The sequence below is a fragment of the Diadema setosum genome, chromosome 22, assembly GCF_964275005.1.
Source record: "Diadema setosum chromosome 22, eeDiaSeto1, whole genome shotgun sequence".
Classification (NCBI taxonomy): Eukaryota; Metazoa; Echinodermata; class Echinoidea; order Diadematoida; family Diadematidae; genus Diadema; species Diadema setosum.
Window position 1 is genome coordinate 26,213,257 of NC_092706.1, and position 18,767 is coordinate 26,232,023.

Genomic DNA, 18,767 nt, shown 5'->3' on the forward strand with positions numbered 1-18,767 from the left:
ACCTCCTAGAAGCGCATGCTCTTAAATATTTCGTGAGTGGTTTCTTATCATCTCACACAAAGTTAAAAATCTAAATCCCCCATCTCAACCAAAAATGATATTTCATCCCTTTAACCGTGGTATATAGGAATGAATAAAATCATAACCTATTTTCAGGCCCTACCACGTATTGGTAAGGATTTCTCTTTGACATTTTTGAACCAAAATTACAGTGAAGAAAGTATAAAAAGTTATCAAATAAAAAAAGAATTCTATGTAACAAATCCAATTGAACAAATCAATATCATAAGAATGGTTGTTTATAGCTGCAAGCGTACTATATAGCCATTATCGGGATATGGTTTAAGGGGATAGTGTGCTGGTATAGATGCGGCTTAAGATTTCAATTCAATTCAATTCAAAATGATTTTATTTCCATATAAAGTAATACAAAGTAATGTAACGCTTACATGAGTGCATAATATTTTATAAGGAACATGAATAACGTAAGTTTCAACAAAACATGAATACAATATTATAATGATATCAGCTTTGGTTTGGGTAAATAAACAAGTAAGCAATACAATCTTAATTTGTATATAACTCTACATGGAAAAGAGGAATTCACAAGAAAAGCATAAAATTTGTTAATTACTCCGTGAATTAGTGAATTCAATTCAATTCAATTCAATTCAATAGTTTATTTATTTCCATCATCAAAAAGAAAAGAAAAGAAAAAGTTGACATGATCCAAAGTGATACAATTTTTTTTTTTCATTTCTCTTACACTCGTCTGATAAAGGATTTTTTTAAACACAATATAAAGTATATACATGAATGATGTAAAAAAAAAAAAACAATGCACTTTGCCATGGCAACAAAAATAGTAAATAATCACAATGATGGAAAACAGTGTTCCACTAAAAAAGCCAAGCTTGTAAGACGTGGAACACTGGAACAAAACAACAACAGCACCAATTTGTTATACCAATAAAACATATTCATTTTAAATTCTTCTATATACTATTGTACATTTTACTCATTGATATAACGATGCTGATACTATGAACAATACTTACTAGGATTTTTAGAATGCAAACGTATAAACTATGTAACATATCACATTTGTGGCACAGATACTATGGGGCCAGGTATGCCAGGAAAATTGAACGGAAAGGAAGATATGCAATCGGCCACAAAAAAAAAAAAAAATAACGACGACAACAACAACAATAACACAAAACACAGAAATAACAGAACTTGAGGAAATGCACTCAAACAGATACTGGACAATGAAGAACGAGGAAAAAGGAGCAGGGAAGAATAGAGAAGGAAAAGGAGAGGGAAAAGGAGAGGGATGGAAAAGGTCTGTGGACACACTACAAAATCTCAAGGAAAAGTGAAACATGACGGGTTTTTTCATTGAACAGAATTAACTGGTATAGAAAACAAATTATTTCCATCATCTTTGTGAGAAAATGAGAAATCTCTTATGAAATATAAAAAAGCATATTTACGATTCTAAGAGGAATTTGAAGTTTATTATTTTGATGAATATAATAGTTCCTAACTCTAATGGGACCCATCGCACCTTTTATTGCCCACTTTGTTTTACTTTTTTATATTTTATCCATTTCAAACCGATTTTTTATCAAAAACTTTGAATTCCTCTCAGAATTGTATGCTCCTTAATATTTCATATTAAAAGGGGTTCCTATAATCAAATATCTCCTATAAAAAGTTAAAATCTGAACCTATACCATCCGTTTACGGTGGGGCAGCGTTATGTTGCCTGATTTTTGTGACTATCCGAATGTTATCAGTGAACATCCAGGGTGAACATTAACTGATGTAATGTAGGAAAATAATAATAATGATAAAGACTCCAAAAACAACATCACATCATTACGGAAGGTACTGTATCTCTTAGTGTAATGTAAGTCAGTTATCAGGTTCTACTCTTGAAGAACTTCATTCACGAAGAATGATTATACTTGCTCACACTATGTTTACTAATCAAGCAATGTTTACTAATCAAAGCGGGAGGATATGACAAGTTAAAAGATTTAGGGCAAAAGAGCGTGTAAAGCAATTAAAATCAATTTTGATTGCTTTAAATTACAATTTTACGTATATAGGGAAGAATCGCAAATATGGAGTGTAGCCTATTATAATTAATAGGCTTTTAAAACAGATTCGCCCCTGTTGTTGTAGATCTGGAGACATGCACCTAACACACTCCATATTTGCGATTCTTCCCTATATACGTAAAATTGTAATTTAAAGCAATCAAAATTGATTTTAATTGCTTTACACGCTCTTTTGCCCTAAATCTTTTAACTTGTCATATCCTCCCACTTTGATTAGTAAACATTGCTTGTGCACAGCTGAAAAACTATAGGGCCTATCCTACCGCTATATACAGCTCTAGCTCCTATAGTACCTCATTGTGAAATTGGTAAAACCCAGATTATGCTCTCAGATATCTCATAGTGCATGGTGTGTGTGGGGAGGAAGAGGCTAGGTGTGGGACCTTCTTAAAATGGTATCGAATTAATTTGTTTCTAGAGGCTGCTGAGTAAGCAATGAATGTGTAGCAACCATGCACGGAATACGGAAGGTAATTTCAAATCTCCTCTCAAAGGCTAGGCCTATGGCACGTACTGGCTATGTACGGCAACAGCCAGGATGTAAGAGAGACCTCGTTAGGCCCCTGTATTGCATGTTGTTTTTCTAATCCGCATGTTGTTTTTTTTTTTTTGGTTTTGTTTTTGTTGTTGTTGTTGTTGTTATTGTTGACGTGCAAGCCTAAATCTTAAAAAAAAAACAAAAAAAAAAACATGATTCGGCGTTATTGTTCACACTAAAAAAAGAAGTAATTATTTTTTGTTTATTGTGTAGTATGTTTTATAATCACTGATAATAGGGCCTATAACTAGTACTGTATTTCATGTCTACATTTTTTCAGATTTTCCGTGTACAGTATATTGTGTGTCTACATGGAATATGATGATGATCAGATCGTGAAACAGCATTTATATAGCGCCATTTATCTGTTGAAACATTCAAAGGCGCCCAGCTCCCACAAAGTGTCACACATCATCCACAAAGTTGCTGGAAAAGAATACTAGTAATAGACTTTGTTCCTTCAAGTGGAATAAAGATTGCGGGGGGGGGGGGCGAAAAGTTCATCTAGCATAATATGGGGGGGGGGTCGTCAAACGATTGCGCAATTGCGGAAATAGAGCTAACGAGACTGCGCGGCCTGGCCGCTAGTCTAGTTTCTAGCCGTTTTTGTTTCGTCTTTATTTCTCCGAGTTGCGGTCGATTTGTACGTGCTGTACGCCCACTGTATTGCGCCAGGCCGAGTGAGGGCGCATACCCAGTGATTGCGACGCAATCACTGGGTATGCGCCCTCACTCGGCCTGGCGCAATACAGTGGGCGTACAGCACGTACAAATCGACCGCAACTCGGAGAAATAAAGACGAAACAAAAACGGCTAGAAACTAGACTACGACGCCACCAACCCTCTCGGGAAGCAGCTGGTGGAGGAGGTGGAGTGGCGTGGTTCGGTCGGACGAAAGAGTACACTTACCCTGACGTTGAGGGGCGTATGATGATGGAAGCTCGATTGAGATTGAGAGCTAGCCGGGCGGCCTACGCGCGCTTTCCATTCAATTCACATCTTGCTAGCAGCGATCGGAAGGAAATGGGCGACGAAGACAAATCAAGTCTCGTCAGTATAAACTCGATTGATATCGATAGTAATGGAGATGTACCGGCAAGTGGTAATGGGAAATGTAGTGAGATTGATGACAGTGATGTTTTGGAAGTCGTTACTGCTCTTGCCGATTTTTCTGCCAAGGACGACACTCAGGTTTGTTGTCATTTACTGTTTAGTCCCGCACGTCACAGTGTGTGTAGTGTTTGTGGTACTCTTCAGACATAACCTGACGAATTGAATTAGCCAACTTACGAGTCACTCTAGGAGCGTTGGTGAGCTTAGCGAGCTAGCAGCATAGTCAAGTTGAACTATGGTGAATTCATAGATAATTATTTCATAGAAGTGAGTGTTGGTTTCCACAGTATTTGCAAGACACAACGATATAAAGATTAAAAAGGAAATAAAATTCAAAGATTTCAAGAGAGTTCCATATTTTTTTTTTTTTTTTTTTTAATGAAAAGTACCGGTACATAGAATATCTAGAATGTATATTCCTAGACTTGTTACCCACATGTTAAGAAAGGATAATATTGTCCCCCTGCTTTCTCAAAAGGGTAAGTCAAGTGCTCTTTCATTTTGCCAGAAATCTGAAAATATGTTGAATTCTATTTAGATCTATCCTATATTTTCTTTAGAATTTATAACAAAATTAGATCTTATCGTTGCCCCGCTGTGACATTACAAACTTGTAATTTATTCCTCTCTTCCAGCGATGGAAGCTTTGAAAATTTACAAAATCACAACTTCTTAATAGATTTTCAGATTTTTTTCACACTTTCACTATTGTCTTGTACTATAATTTATATTGCTGCAATCCGTACACATATTTGGGTGAACTTGTCCTTTAAAGGGATGGTACTGGGTACTAATGATAGTTTTGGTTCAGCCATCAGGTACCAGGTAGCGATTCAATTCTATGTACATATTTGTTTGGTTGTTTTTTTTTTTTTGGTGAGATGATTAAAAACCACTTCTGAAATATTTCATAGCATACAATTCCAAGAGGAATTCAAAGTTTGATGAAAATCGGCTTTGAAATTGCTGAGATACTCAGAAACAAAATAAAACACAGTGGTCCTGTTAATGTTACAAAGTTGGGTCCCACCGTTTATATTCAATAGGACCTCTTTGTCTTTGGATATTTCTGCCATTTCAAAAACAATTATGAAATGACCTTTGAATTCCTCTAAGAATTGTATGCTTTTTCATGTTTCAAAAGAGGCGCTTCTCATTATCTTACAAAAAAAAAAATTCGAAAACCTGAAGCCCCATCTCAACCAAAACTGTACCATCCATTTAACTGTCTGTCCTGCTACAAACTGATTTATGTTCATTCCATTTGCCCAGGAGGAACAGCTGTATGTCCCTAAGGTGACAAAATGAAATAAAATAAATAAATGAACAAATAAAAAAAAAAAAAAATGGAAAGAACTGCTCTTGGATAGTCTTGCATTTCTTTTTTGTTTTATTCTTAATCATTATCCCTTTCATAACAGGGAATAATTTTACTTCTCAAATTTGATTAGCAGTTTTGATCAATGGGAAAATATTTTTAACAAAGTTCTGTACATTCCTATGTAAAAAAACCCCACCAACAACAAACAAACAAGCAAACACCACACACAAGAAATTTTATGTAGCAGTCATCTAAAAGAAAAAATACATAGCAAATTGCAATGCAATACCAGGAAAATTATTTTCTGCATAATCTTTAAAGTGTCTTATCATTTCTGCTTTTTAGCTAAGCTTTGAGAGTGGACAGCTGCTGTCTGTGCTGTGCAAGACGACTGGACACTGGTGGTGGGCACGCAAGGGCAGCGTAACCGGTTACATTCCCACCAATCACGTCACAACGAAGCCCCCTCACTGTGCCATCACCAAACCTGACTGGCAAGATGAGGAATACTTTGGAAGCTACAGCACACTGGTAAAGCTGCATATTATACTTAATTTCATTGCATTAATTTTTTCTTTTTTAATAAAGAAATTCCAGTTCTCTCTTCTAGTCAAATACATTCTTGGATTTTTATAGATGCTCTGTAAAACTAAAGGAAAAAATAAAACAATTGAGAATTGTGCAAGAACAGCTAGAGTAAATACCTGTTTACGGCAGGCCTTGTGCAGGATGCCTATTTGCAGTAGGGGCCATTTCATTCATTGATGAAAAGGCCCAATCAGGTGTCACTTCTAATAACACTTGCGAGTAACTCCTGCTTGTGTTCTGAAGTGGGACTAAGCACACATCGTCGGTTGAGAATGATAAGGGCGTTAAGTTGTCACAAAACCCATAATGTTCGAGACAACTTAACGCCCTTCTCATTCTCAACAGACGACATGATGTTCATAAAGCTGTTTTATTGATGGATGAAAGTGCCCCTGCCAGAAACAGGCACTCTACTGCAAACTGGGTTGATTACTCTATTAGTTTTCAAATATTCTCCCTTGCAAGCAAAAAAAGTTTATAATGGATCAGTGCAACTTACTTGCATGATAAATTTACAATGTTCACTGTTTTCAGTTGTACTCTTGCTCAAAAAGCAGAGCTAGATTAAAACTAGAATGTAATTAAGCTTTTTCAACCTAAACAATAGGTCTGTAAACAGAGTTAATGTATTACTGTAAGTTGATTTTCACACACCTCAATTCGACGCTGTTTTGAATGTTGAAATAGTACTCTGTTTACTACATCTTGTATTGTGGCCACCGTATTCTAGATGCTGTGTACAGGTTATATATATGGCCTCTATAATGTGGTTAACAAAATGTGTGATGATAAGCATGGTATTACAAATATGTATACATTTATTAGGCACACGAAATGTACACGAAATAGATATCTGTTTGCTATCACTGGTTTTTTTTTTCTCCTCATGTTTACAGAAATTGCAACAGGAGATGCTGAGTGACACAGCCAGAAATGAGGCCTACTTTAATGCCATCGTCAAAAACAAGAAATTTTTAGAAGGAAAGGTAAGATCAGTTCTTTCTCTATCTCTTTCCCAGTCTCTCTCCCCTCAGTTTTATGACAAGGACGATCCATAGATACTCAGGTGGTAGGGGAAAACTATTGCTGGAATTTAAGATGTATCAGAGACAAACTGTGACAAATATATATCACTTTGCCAGAAATGCAATATTTGTTTTGCAAGATGAGAAATATGAGAGCGGTATGATGAATACACATTCTTTTTTTAATGTGTTTGTGGTTGATGCTGTTTGCTGATTTGGCTTTTCACTCAAAAGCATCTGATGTCCCTTGGCCTGATTATTATCCTGTTTCAGGGAGGCAGTGGCGGATCGAGACAATGGCGCACCGGGCGCATTCCCCCTCTTAATTTTTTGTTTAAAAAAAAAAAAAAGAAAAGAAAAAAGGGGGGGCACATGCACCCCTTTTATTTTGTAAAGGTGCCTCCCCTTAACGGAATTCCTGGATCCACCCCTGGGGAGGGGTGCAGATGATTACACTTAATTTCACACATTCACAACCTCTGTAAAATATACTGTATGATTTCACCCTTCGAATTCTGCAGTACCCCTCCATAATCATTGCCTTGTAGATTCAACAGCTAGTGATTTTTTTGTTCCATGTGGAAAAGACCTCAGCAATATTTGGATCAAACATTTTTCCGTTTGTAGATGATGAAGATCAACTAAAATCAGTTTTTCATTTCCTTGTTGATGTGTAATTTCTACAAGAGGTACAATGTATGTCATCAGGAGTGGGGTAAGTACATCTGAGACACTTTAGAAAAATAAGGGGGGGGGGGACAGAACTGGCCCACATTTCTTTACACACAGTATTATCACACTGCTTCACTTTGGTTTTTAATTTGGGATGAAATCGTAACCATCATTTCATTTTTTGTTGTTGACAGGTGACCAAATATAATATACCAGGTACTAGACTTATCATTACTTCAATATGTATACATAGAATTTGATAATTGGGACACATTTTACCAGGAAATGTGTTTTAATATCATTCCCTCATGATATTTCCAATGAAATAGAATTATGATATACAGTGCAGTTAACTGGTTTCCCTATCATTGCCATCTGCCTGAATATGCCCTGGAGTTTTTCTGAACAAGTTAAGGGTAATAGCACTCATAATTCAAGGACTTCTACACCAGAAAGCTGTATAAAAAAAAAAGATCATGAGCCTTGCTTATATACTTGCAGGTGGTCCTAGATGTGGGATGTGGGACAGGCTTCCTAAGTATGCTGTGTGCCAAACATGGAGCAGCAAAGCAGGTGAGTCAAAAAAAGAAGAAGAATAAAACATGATAATCAGTGCCTAGTTTCTAGCAAAAAAATATGTATAGTTTGCATTCCTTTTGCCGTTTTAATTCATGTGTACATATTTGTTGAGAATGTGGAATAGCTGAATATATTCACTCATTGTAGATCGGCATCACACACGGTCTTCCCTTTCAACCTCTGTGTACTCTGCGCACAGACCTAGGTACAATGTAATTCCTTGTCTGTGCAGCATGCAGACAGATATATGAGCACCCCTGTGTGTTTATTTTCACAACAGTCTCTGTACGTAATCCGATCCAGCACTTTCCTTGTCAAAGGTTATTCCTTCTCGATTGTCTGTCTAACATATATATCCATATACTTCCCTGAACCTGTGAATACATACTTAATGTACTGTACTTCATCTGTGCCTTCTTTTTATATTGCATCTTGTATATTTTCTTTTCCTGTTTCTTCACATCCTATCATTTTCGGCCACCACATTTGGCCTCTACCATCTTATATCACTTGCATTCCTTCATTATTGCCTCTGTTTTCAGTCTTGTGACTCCCTGAATTAAATCATTTTTCACTTCTCAATTTTGTTCATATGAAAATGTTTAATCCATTCTTATGTCTCATTTTGTTGACTGTCATCACTATATTTTAAAGGTTTTTGTCAGTTATCCATGAAGTGAAACTCTGCGTCATATTCAATTTGACTTTGAAATACAGGGTAATATGAAACAAACAGGTGAACAATAAGAAAGTCTTAAAAATACAAAATGACAAAATTTCACATTGATATCAAAGAAGAATATAATCCATTGATGATCATCAATGAGACTAGGCAATATAAATTTGTTTTGGCATATGTCATTAATATTCATTATTGCTATTGAGGGTATTACCATTCCTCAATATGATGCTAATGCCATAAACTATTCTTTTTGATTTGATATTTAGCAAGAAGAATTCAGTGAAGATGTGTACAGGAGATTGATAAACCTGTCACCTTAGTTAGTACCACTATTCCTGGAAAACATGAGAAACATTAGAATTTCCATGACTTATACAGTTTTGTCTGATTTTGTTAAAAAAAGCACCCACCATTCCGTTTGATCAACTTTACTCAATTTATGAGAGTCAAGCTGTAAATGGAATATTTCACTTAAAGCAAGATGATTTTAACACAAATATTTTTTGAAAACTATGATCTCACTTGTTTTTGGTCTTCATTTTGATTCTTGATAAAGGTGTATTCTATTGAAGCCAGTGAAATTGCAGAGACAGCAAGGAACCTAATTGAGCACAACCACTTATCGGAGCGTATCCAAGTCTTCCATGGCAAAGTTGAAGGAGTGATGCTTCCCGAAAAAGTAGACCTCATAATCTCAGAGTGGATGGGGACTCTGCTCATTGTAAGTTCATCATGTTTTTTTATGCCTCCGCAACAAAGTGGCCGGAGGCATTATGTTTTCTGGTCGTCCGTCCGTCCGTCCGTCCCGTTTTGTTTTTGTCGATATCTCAAGAACCATGTCGTGGTTTTACATCAAACTTGGTATGAGGGTATATCCTTGGGGGATAATACTTTGTGTGGATTTTAGGGTCACAGGGTCAAAGGTCAAAGGTCACAGGTTATTTTGTGAAAAAAAAATGAAATTTCATGTTTTTCTCCATATCTCGCAAATGGTTCAAGGTATCTTCATGGAACTTAGTATATATGCTTGTACCGATGGGCAGTGATTATCTACAGAAGTTGGGGTCATGGGTCAAAGGTCAGGGGGTCAAAGGTCAAGGTCAACTTCTCAAAATATCCCTACTTTCCTTATATTTATGCAATGAATGAAGGTTTTTTTTTTTTTTTTTAACTTGATGTATACATGTATTACCCAATATATATTCTGTGGGAGGTTTCTTGCCAAAAGGTCAAAGGTCAAAAGGTCGTCAAGTGAAAGTGCTGAATTGCACTTTTTCCTCCATATCTCAAAAGTAACTCAAGGTGTATCATCATGAAACTTACATATTTATGCATGTTCAACCTAACAGTGATTCTCTTTGGAACTGTGAGGTCAAAGGTCAAAGGCCAGGTTTAGATAATGCTATTTTCCCTTTTGATACTGAAATTATACTTTTTCTCAATACCTTGAAAAATTACTCAATGCATAAACTTATAAAAGGGTCAAAAGTCAAGTAAAAATCATCAGTTCCCCAAATACCTGCACTCTGACATTTTAATCATTCATCCAATTGAACCTAGTTCTAGGAAAGTGAACATTCAGCACATTTGCGTCAAACCTGTCATTTTGATATTTTGCCTATTGTTTGAAACTGTCATCACACATTGTCAAGACATTGTACTATATACCTATTAGGAGAACCATGCATTATGGCGGAGGCATATCAGTCGCCGTAGCGATATATCTAGTTTTTTTCTTGTCTTCTTCTTTCTGATTCTGTTGGAAAGATAATCTCCCCCTCCCCCCAGTTATTGTTCTTTCTAGTTATCTGTCACTCTTTTCTTCTCTCTATTCAGATACGAAATTCATGTCTACAGGTATACGCTTGTCAAGATAGTAAGATAGATAAACATGTAACATAGAAAGAAAGAGAGAGACATATACCATTTTAAACCTATTAGTCTTGGGTAAAGTCAACTGGTTTTCTTTTTAAAATATACTGAGCAATTGCTGCATATATAAATATGAGAGAGGAAATTTCATTTATTCTCCATCTGCTTATAAAACACGGTAGTTAAAAGATTTTGATTAAAGACCTGGTAGCATGGGGATACCATGGAGTTGTAAAACTAGCCTGACCCGGGTATATTCGAGAATCCCCGTGATGAATTGTGTACAGATTTATCACCGATCTCTATGTAAGTACACTGACAGTCAAAGAATCTTAATTGGAGTCAACAGATACAAATGTATGCTTCAAAGCACATGTTATTTGCTGATCGGCAGTTCTATTTCAGTAGATCTACGCTATTTATGGTTTTCAAATGTACCCTGGTGGGTAGTGAATGAAGCTTGACTCAGTCGGGCCATCCATGTTTCCCCACTGTATCGGGACTTTATGTCAATCATTTCATCTACATATTAATGGACAGCCTCTCGGGAGCATGCTTGTGTTAATTTGAACTCTCTAGTTTGAATTCATGATAGAGTCGGTCATCATTGCCAGGGACAAGTGGCTGAAGGACGATGGGAGGATGTGGCCCTCACAGGCCCACCTCACCCTGGCCCCCATCTCGGCCCCCAAGCAGCAGGAGCGCATTGCATTCTGGGATTCAGTGTGCGACCTGGACTACTCATCTCTGAAGTAAGCATTGTCACTATCTCTCAAACTCACCTCATAAAAACTGATAGAAGCATAGAATGGACTACTTTTCATTTTCTTATTTGTATTTATTTTTTTTTAAATCAATTTTCATTTAGCAGACAGAACACAAAGGACTAAATATCTTCATTGTGAAATCTGCCAGACCTTTGATATGGCCATGAATTGCTTGATTGTAACCCAGACTTTGCATGTTGTATTTGACAGGCTAGGATTACTGCTGGATTAATACTGGCAGGGCCCTCTGGTAGGACAGTGTCAATACTTAGTGGCTACCCTGGATAAGAAAAGACCATGTTCTTATTATCATTATTATATTATTATCATTACTAAAAAATTATTATCATTACTGAAAAAAAATCAAATAAACATAGCCCCTCGGGCCGTTAACGATCACCCCGTCACTGTACAGGCATGCTAACCTGGAAACATTGAACTGCACATTACTTGAATACGAGACCATTCTGAAGCAAATAATTGAGTATCTGAATATAAGAATGACCCAAGTCCATGGAAGACCATTTCGAGTAAACTTAAAAAAACTTCATATCTCTTTTATTTGTCCAATGATATTCTATTTAACTGTGATGGGAAGGCAACATTGTATATACAAACTAGAACATATATTATTATGACAATTAACAATTACATTAATTGTGGAGAGACCATTTTGTGTGATGGACTTGGGTCGTTCTTTGAATCATAAACATAATATTCTGCTATAGAGGTGAGAGAAGGATGAGAGAGAGGACTATAATATGAATGTAAGAATGACCCAAGTCCTTCATTCTTACATTCATATAAGATTTAACTCATTTATTTCAGGCACTTCCGGGGGTTATTAGGATTTATCATTTACACACAAGATTAATCCATGCATGAGCTACAATTTCCCATGTCAAACTGAATTTGGCCAAAAATTGGACTTGGGTCGTTCTTATATTCAGGTCTTCAATTTTCACACAGCAATAGATATATAATGTACTCTTAAGTGAATCCTGCAAGGATTGGAACAATCATCCCCCAGCATTCCCACTGATTCCCACTGATCAGTTACTAGCCATCCCCTTTAAGGTGATCTCTATTCATAAACAGCTAAATTCCAGATTTGCTGATTGAAAATGATAGCTTTCCAATAAATGTGCCAATAGGTGAATACGGCTTTGGTTAAAGTGATAATTTGCCTATCGCAAGGTTTGCCTTGTCTCATGCTCTTACAGTTATGTTTAAAAATATTTCAATATTATCAAATTTCTTGCTGTTAAAACAATGATGGCAATAGAAGTGTCAATTTCTGCAATAGTATAGTTTTGTACATTGTCATTTCCATTTGTAGTGCAGTGATGTTTACTCTGTAATGTGAACTATGTTATCTTTGTATCCCTTGTCTGCCTTATATGTTGCTGCAATTGCAGTACATATCCGAGCTTCATATTTAGTGTCATGGTGGTTTTTCTTTCTTTTGTATAATACATTAGATAAATCAATAATGTGTAATCCTTTGTGTGTTCAAGTGCTTTATATGTGTAGCTTAAACTGCTGTAGTTCTTTCATCAGTGTTCAGTATAAATCCATCCAAACTTGACCTAGTTGTAGATTAGGAAGCCTCACTCAGGTGTAGCAGTGGGCCTCACTCTAACAGGAACTCCAATATGACTCGATAGGTATTAGGGGGATTAGGTAAACATTATTCACTGACAAGTAGTCTCCAGACATCTGTGCATGTAGGCAAACAAAGAGCTCCAGATTGAAAGCAAATTGACAAGTACAGTAAGGGTAAAAATGGTGTTTGTTACTACAGTATATGGCAAGGTTTCCTCCAAAACAAAATTAGGATCAAGAAAACTTTCACAGTTGTAGTGCAGTGCACTCTTGTATTAAATGAATAAGGTATTAACAAATTTATTGTTACAATGAAGTTTAAATTCAGGTCCCTAAATCATCATGTATACATCTTTATATCTTTTACTGTTCAGCTGTAACAAAATTTCAATATAACGTAAAAGGAACTGCTAGTTACGAGGACATAGACATAATGGGAGTCGACTGTAGTGTAATTCTGAGATTTGTTGAAGATGCTTTTCACAAGTATGCCTTGGTACACCAGGTTAGGGCTCACTGCTTGTTCAGCCCCCCCCCCCCCTCCACTCGTGCTGTTGCTATTTCACTCTCTTCCTATTCTTTATCCCTCTGTTGTTCCTTACCCTGTTTGATGTTGCCTCCCTATTCATCTTTATCCTTCACAGGTTGCCCTCTTTGATTCTTGGGATCATCATTGACCCACCTCTGCCTTTTGTCTATTAACCCTCTTGCTTTAATCCCCCTCCCTTTACCTGTTGGGCTCCTTGCCCATGACCCCCAACTCTTCCCTTTTGTTTTCTTCGTTCTGTGTCCCTAGCCCTCCCCTGACTGTTCTTGTTGTGTGTAGTCCTTTTATTATGTGATTACTTTCCCTGTCTGTTTGTCGTTACCCCTGACGAAGATTCTGCTGGGATCGAAAGCTCAGACCCCATTAACTCCCAGTATGTCTACAGGAACATTCATTTGATGTTAATAAGTAATGATGTTTTACGCTGCCTGCATTCATTGCCTTCATGACAGAGCAGCTGCCAAATCTGAGTACTTCTCCAAGCCTCTCATCAATGAACAGCTAAACCCTGGTGACATCTTATCGGAGCCAGCGCTCATTTTCACCTTTGACCTCTGCAAGCTGACTGTCCAGCAGCTAGAGGTCAGTAGTGATGTGATTTAAAAAAAAAAAAAAAAAACAGAAGAAAATAGAAGGGGCTTTTGGATATAAGTCACTCCTTTTCTCTCAAACTGTGATATACTGAAGACTTTTCATGTCTGTGATATGTCAACAAAAATATGCCACGAATTGTCAACCTTTGGGCAACAGAAGTCTATGAACACAAGTATATATGTATATACATCTGTCTGTGTGTATGAAAATTGACACTTGTCAATGAACCCTTGTGATAGAATTACATTCAATGTTTAGTGGGGGGGTTCAGTAGAATTAGCAAAAAAAAAATTGTTTTTGTACAGAACTGACTATACCAACATAAGATGATAAATGAAACAAAACCATGAGCAACAAGAGATTTTATTCTTTTTGAATGGATTTTTTGCGAAATGAAATGAACTACAACTATACGTTATCTGTGAATGTGGAAGTGACATTTGCGTTCTTATTCTTTCTGTCTTATAATGATTCCTGTTTTTGTTATGCAGGCCATTAAGATGGAGTTTAGCTTCAGAGTGACCACACCCGGAACCTTCCACGGGTTTGGCTCCTGGTTCTCTGTGGACTTTGCTCCCCTGGGCGACAGTCTGGACGACCAAGTTGTACTGGACACAGGGCCAAAGTCTCCGTAAGTGAAACATATGAAAGAGTTTTATTGCAAAATGAGCCACGTGCCATTTTTAAACATTTCAAAGTAAGTCCCATCATCAGATGAAGCAAAAATAAATCTTTCCAAGAATACCTCACTTGTAACATAACACGGAACATTCTAGAAGCTATGATTAATAATATCTTGTATTTTCTTAATATTTTCTTTGTTTTTAGCAGCTTTAATCACAATCTCAACTTAACAAGAATGGATTTTAAATAGCTTGTTTTATGATAAAACTCTTCCTATATCATTCTCTCTCTCCCGTGCTATGCGCTTGATTGTGCGTATGTTTATCTATTAATTTATTTCACTAGTTTAATTTCTATATCTATTCTCTTTTTAGTGTATCTATGTATTTGTTTATTTATACACTCATGTATGTATTTATCTATTAATCAATTTGTTTTTGTAATTTACATAGTATCATTTGTGCTATGTGATATATTTGTTTATTAGATAGTTTCATTCAGTCAATTACTATATACACCCTGTATAGCTGTCTATTTATTTTCGTTTTTATATATTCATTCTTTCATTCATTCATTCATTCATTCAACAATGTTTTGTTTATATTTGCCTACTTGTTTATACTGTGATGCCTCCTCAAAATAGACTCACCCACTGGAAGCAAGCAGTATTCATCCTGGATGACTGGTATGACCTGATGAAGGGGGACGTTGTCGTGGGAACCATGATGATGGAACGCAGCCACCTGTGGAGAAGGCACTTCAAGGTCAGACTGTCCGGCAAGATACGACTTTTCAGCTCCATGCAAGAAAAGGTTCGTATTTTCTTCTGTCTAGTTTGAGGTTTATACAGATTTGAGGTAGCCCTTCTGAGAGTCGCTGGAAATGACTAAATGATTCTAACTTTTTTTTTTTGTAATTGCACTTATACTGTAAAAACAATTTTTGCAGTATGTGAATGAAGGAAAACATATGAGATGAATATAAGGCACTTCAAGGTCAGACTGTCCGGCAAGATACGACTTTTCAGCTCGATGCAAGAAAAGGTTCATATTTTCTTCCCTTTCTTCTTTTGTAGTTTCAAGTTTGTAAAGATTTTGTAGCCCTTCTTTAGAGTTGCTGGAAATGGAACCTAAATGATTGAAAATTCTTTTTTTTTTTTTTTTTTTTTTTTTTTGGGGGGGGGTAATTTCACTTATACTGTAGAATGAATGTTTTGTAGTACACAAATGAAGGGAAACATATCAGATGAATATATAGATACAATTTCAAGTTTTCGAGGAACAGAATTATCATAAGTAGGAGAAAAAAAATCACATTGTGATGTCTCATTTTGTACACTCATATCCATTTTTGTATCTCTGTGAATGTGAAGTTTTAAGCAAGAATTTGTAATCGATGTGCTCATGAGTTTATTTCTTATATTAGGGTATACATCTCGTCCAACACATTCGGGGGCACATCTCCTCTGAAAATTGTCTGAATAACCAAAACTATGTAAGAATGTGATTCAAATACAAGACCATGATTTTCACCTTGAATAAGCTTGTGCTTTATAGTAATGGAATGACCATTGCTGACCAAGATTTCTACATGTTTAGTGTAAATATTAACTCTTTTATCAATTTATCTGACATGGAGACTAAAATTCAAATAGAGGTACTGTAAAAGTGGAAATTTTCGCGGTGTTGAAATTTTCGCGCATTTCGCGCAACCAGAAACTAGCGCGAAAATAAAAACACGCGAATATTTTGGCTTGCCATACATTCCTGTGCGTGATGTCTTGATTCTGCGGAATTAAAAACACGCGAAACTCTTCTGACCCAGCCTAGCGCGAAAAATTAGTCGCGCGAAAATATCCACTTTTACAGTATTAGAAAGATGAGATGATTTATATTTGCAAATGTTAAGGGTATGCACAGACTAGAATAAACATACTTTTGTAGTTAGGTACATTTTTTTTTTTTTTTTTAAGTTCTTTGGGTAAAGTCAGATACTGTGACTCATATTTCCTTATTGACTATTTAATCAAATCTGTCCCATATCATATGAATGGTAATTTGTTTGTTTCTATAATACCCATGAGTTCTTGCAGAATTTTAGATAGATTATTGGTACACTATATAATAGATCTACCCAGGTGACTTGGATAGTTCAGTTGAGGTCCCCACGAATAGGGCATTAAGTACCCAGGTAATTTTTGACATCTTCATAGCCATTATACCTTATGCATTGATATTTAAATGCTTCCTGACTTCGTTCTCCTAGTGGTACATTCCCTTGTAAAGATTTTCAAATACTTAGCACTGTTGCTAGTTGGCCTTATCTTGTAGCAAGAAATGGTAGCATTGCATTGCTTTGTGTGACTGTTCTTTTGCGCCTTTTCCTCACAACAATCTTTGGGCAGCTGGACTTTATGATTGGTTGACTGAGTGGCTCTCTGTTTCTATCTTTTATGCAGGTGTTTGACAAGACTTTTGGAGTGTGGAGGTAGTACATCCTGTGGTCCTCTTACAGCAAACCAGGGACACTCTCTCACGACACATCATTTTAGTGGAGCCAGGGACTTGTTGAACTTGTCAAGTACTAGCATGCCAACATGTCAGTCGGAACCCATTGAGCGAGGTTGCCTCAACATTGTGTCAGCTGATCAGTCAGTTCCCGGATTTGTCAAGAGCTGTTCAGCAAACACAAAGTGCAGTATGTAGGACCAAGCACAAATATCTCTTCTCCTTTTTTTTCCCCCCTTCACTTTAGCTCTTCTGCATCTACTGCACTGCAGGGAACAGATTCATTATAATTTTGTGTTATGCTTCTCATATTAGCAGGAAAATACAAAGTAATCATTGTAAAGGAAAGAACGAAAAGCTGGCAATCAGTCGGAGAAGAAGTACAGGTACACTGTACCTTCAGAGTCAACCTGTGGATTTACAGACACCAAATCAAAGTAAGCAATAATCAATGCAAAAACGATCATTTATATCAATAAGTGAACATCACAGAGGACTGGTGGTAATAGCTGTGAAGTCAGTTGTTCAGGTCCTAATACTCTGTGTGCATATCAATTTTAATTTGCGTGCAATATAAATCATACTCATAAATAGGTGCTTTACAGAAGGATGCAAATAATTGTGCTGTCGAAACGGTATTTCCTCTTTTAATTGACAGCAAAAATCTATGCAGATCAGTTCCATCTTTTGCAGTTTGATGGGAAGTTCATCGTTCTCAGGAAACTCGTGCATCAATGGCTGCTGAAGAGTAATATCTTAACTGTTTGTTACCGATACATCATTAATTTTGCGTGGCTGCATTTATTGGCATGTCGTCCATGGGGTGACAAGATGTCATATTTCAGGGGGGCGTTTCATCAACGAGTTCGTCGGAGTTTTCACCGACAAATTTGCTATCAGCCAATCAGACCAAGGATTTCATTAGCTTTTAACAGTTGTCAGTGTAAATCCTTGCGTCTGATTGGCTGATAGCAAATTTGTCGGTGAAAACCTCCGACGAACTCTTTGATGAAACACCCCCCAGAGATATGAATTTTCAATTGTCATTTTTTTTTTTTTTTTTTTTTTTGCAAAATTTTCACAAAATGTTATCATTGTTGACATTAAAAAAAGTATGGAAATATTGTTTTGGATTACATTCATTTGATAATTGTTCAAATCACTAGCCCCTATTTTTTGATATACATGTATTAAAATTGAGTTAGGAGGTTTTTTATATACCAGGTATGCCAATTGAGATACAAGGTGTTGTCACCCACGGGACAATGTACGGCTGTACACATGATCATTGTACGCAGTGCCTAACAGCACAGCCCATCTCTACATGTATTATGAAACATGTCCTCGCCACTTGGCCTTATTACTGCAGCTGACAAGTAGCATTTTAACTGCTTGAGTCCCGCAAGCCACAATCATGTGCGTGTGGTTTGGTGCCAGATCTTTTTAAAGGGCCTAATCATTAATTTTACTCTTAGCTGGTAGCATTTCATCAGATTCAGTGTTGTTTGTTATTCATATATAATTCTGTTTTTGTTTCGTGCACAATCCCCCCCCCCCCCAAAAAAAAAAAAAAAAAAAAAATGTAATTACTACTTTATGATTGA

General features: G+C 36.5%; 1 protein-coding gene across 1 annotated transcript; it reads left to right on the forward strand.

The window, feature by feature from the left end:
* Positions 1-3,600: 3,600 nt before the first annotated feature.
* On the forward strand, positions 3,601-17,186 carry LOC140245257 (protein arginine N-methyltransferase 2-like). Its single transcript, XM_072324841.1, has 10 exons — positions 3,601-3,858; positions 5,447-5,632; positions 6,586-6,675; positions 7,888-7,959; positions 9,204-9,368; positions 11,099-11,271; positions 13,891-14,020; positions 14,524-14,663; positions 15,300-15,468; positions 17,115-17,186. The coding sequence occupies exons 1-10, from the start codon at positions 3,601-3,603 to the stop codon at positions 17,145-17,147; spliced, it is 1,416 nt and encodes a 471-aa protein (XP_072180942.1). The 3' UTR covers positions 17,148-17,186.
* The last annotated feature ends 1,581 nt before the right edge of the window (positions 17,187-18,767 follow it).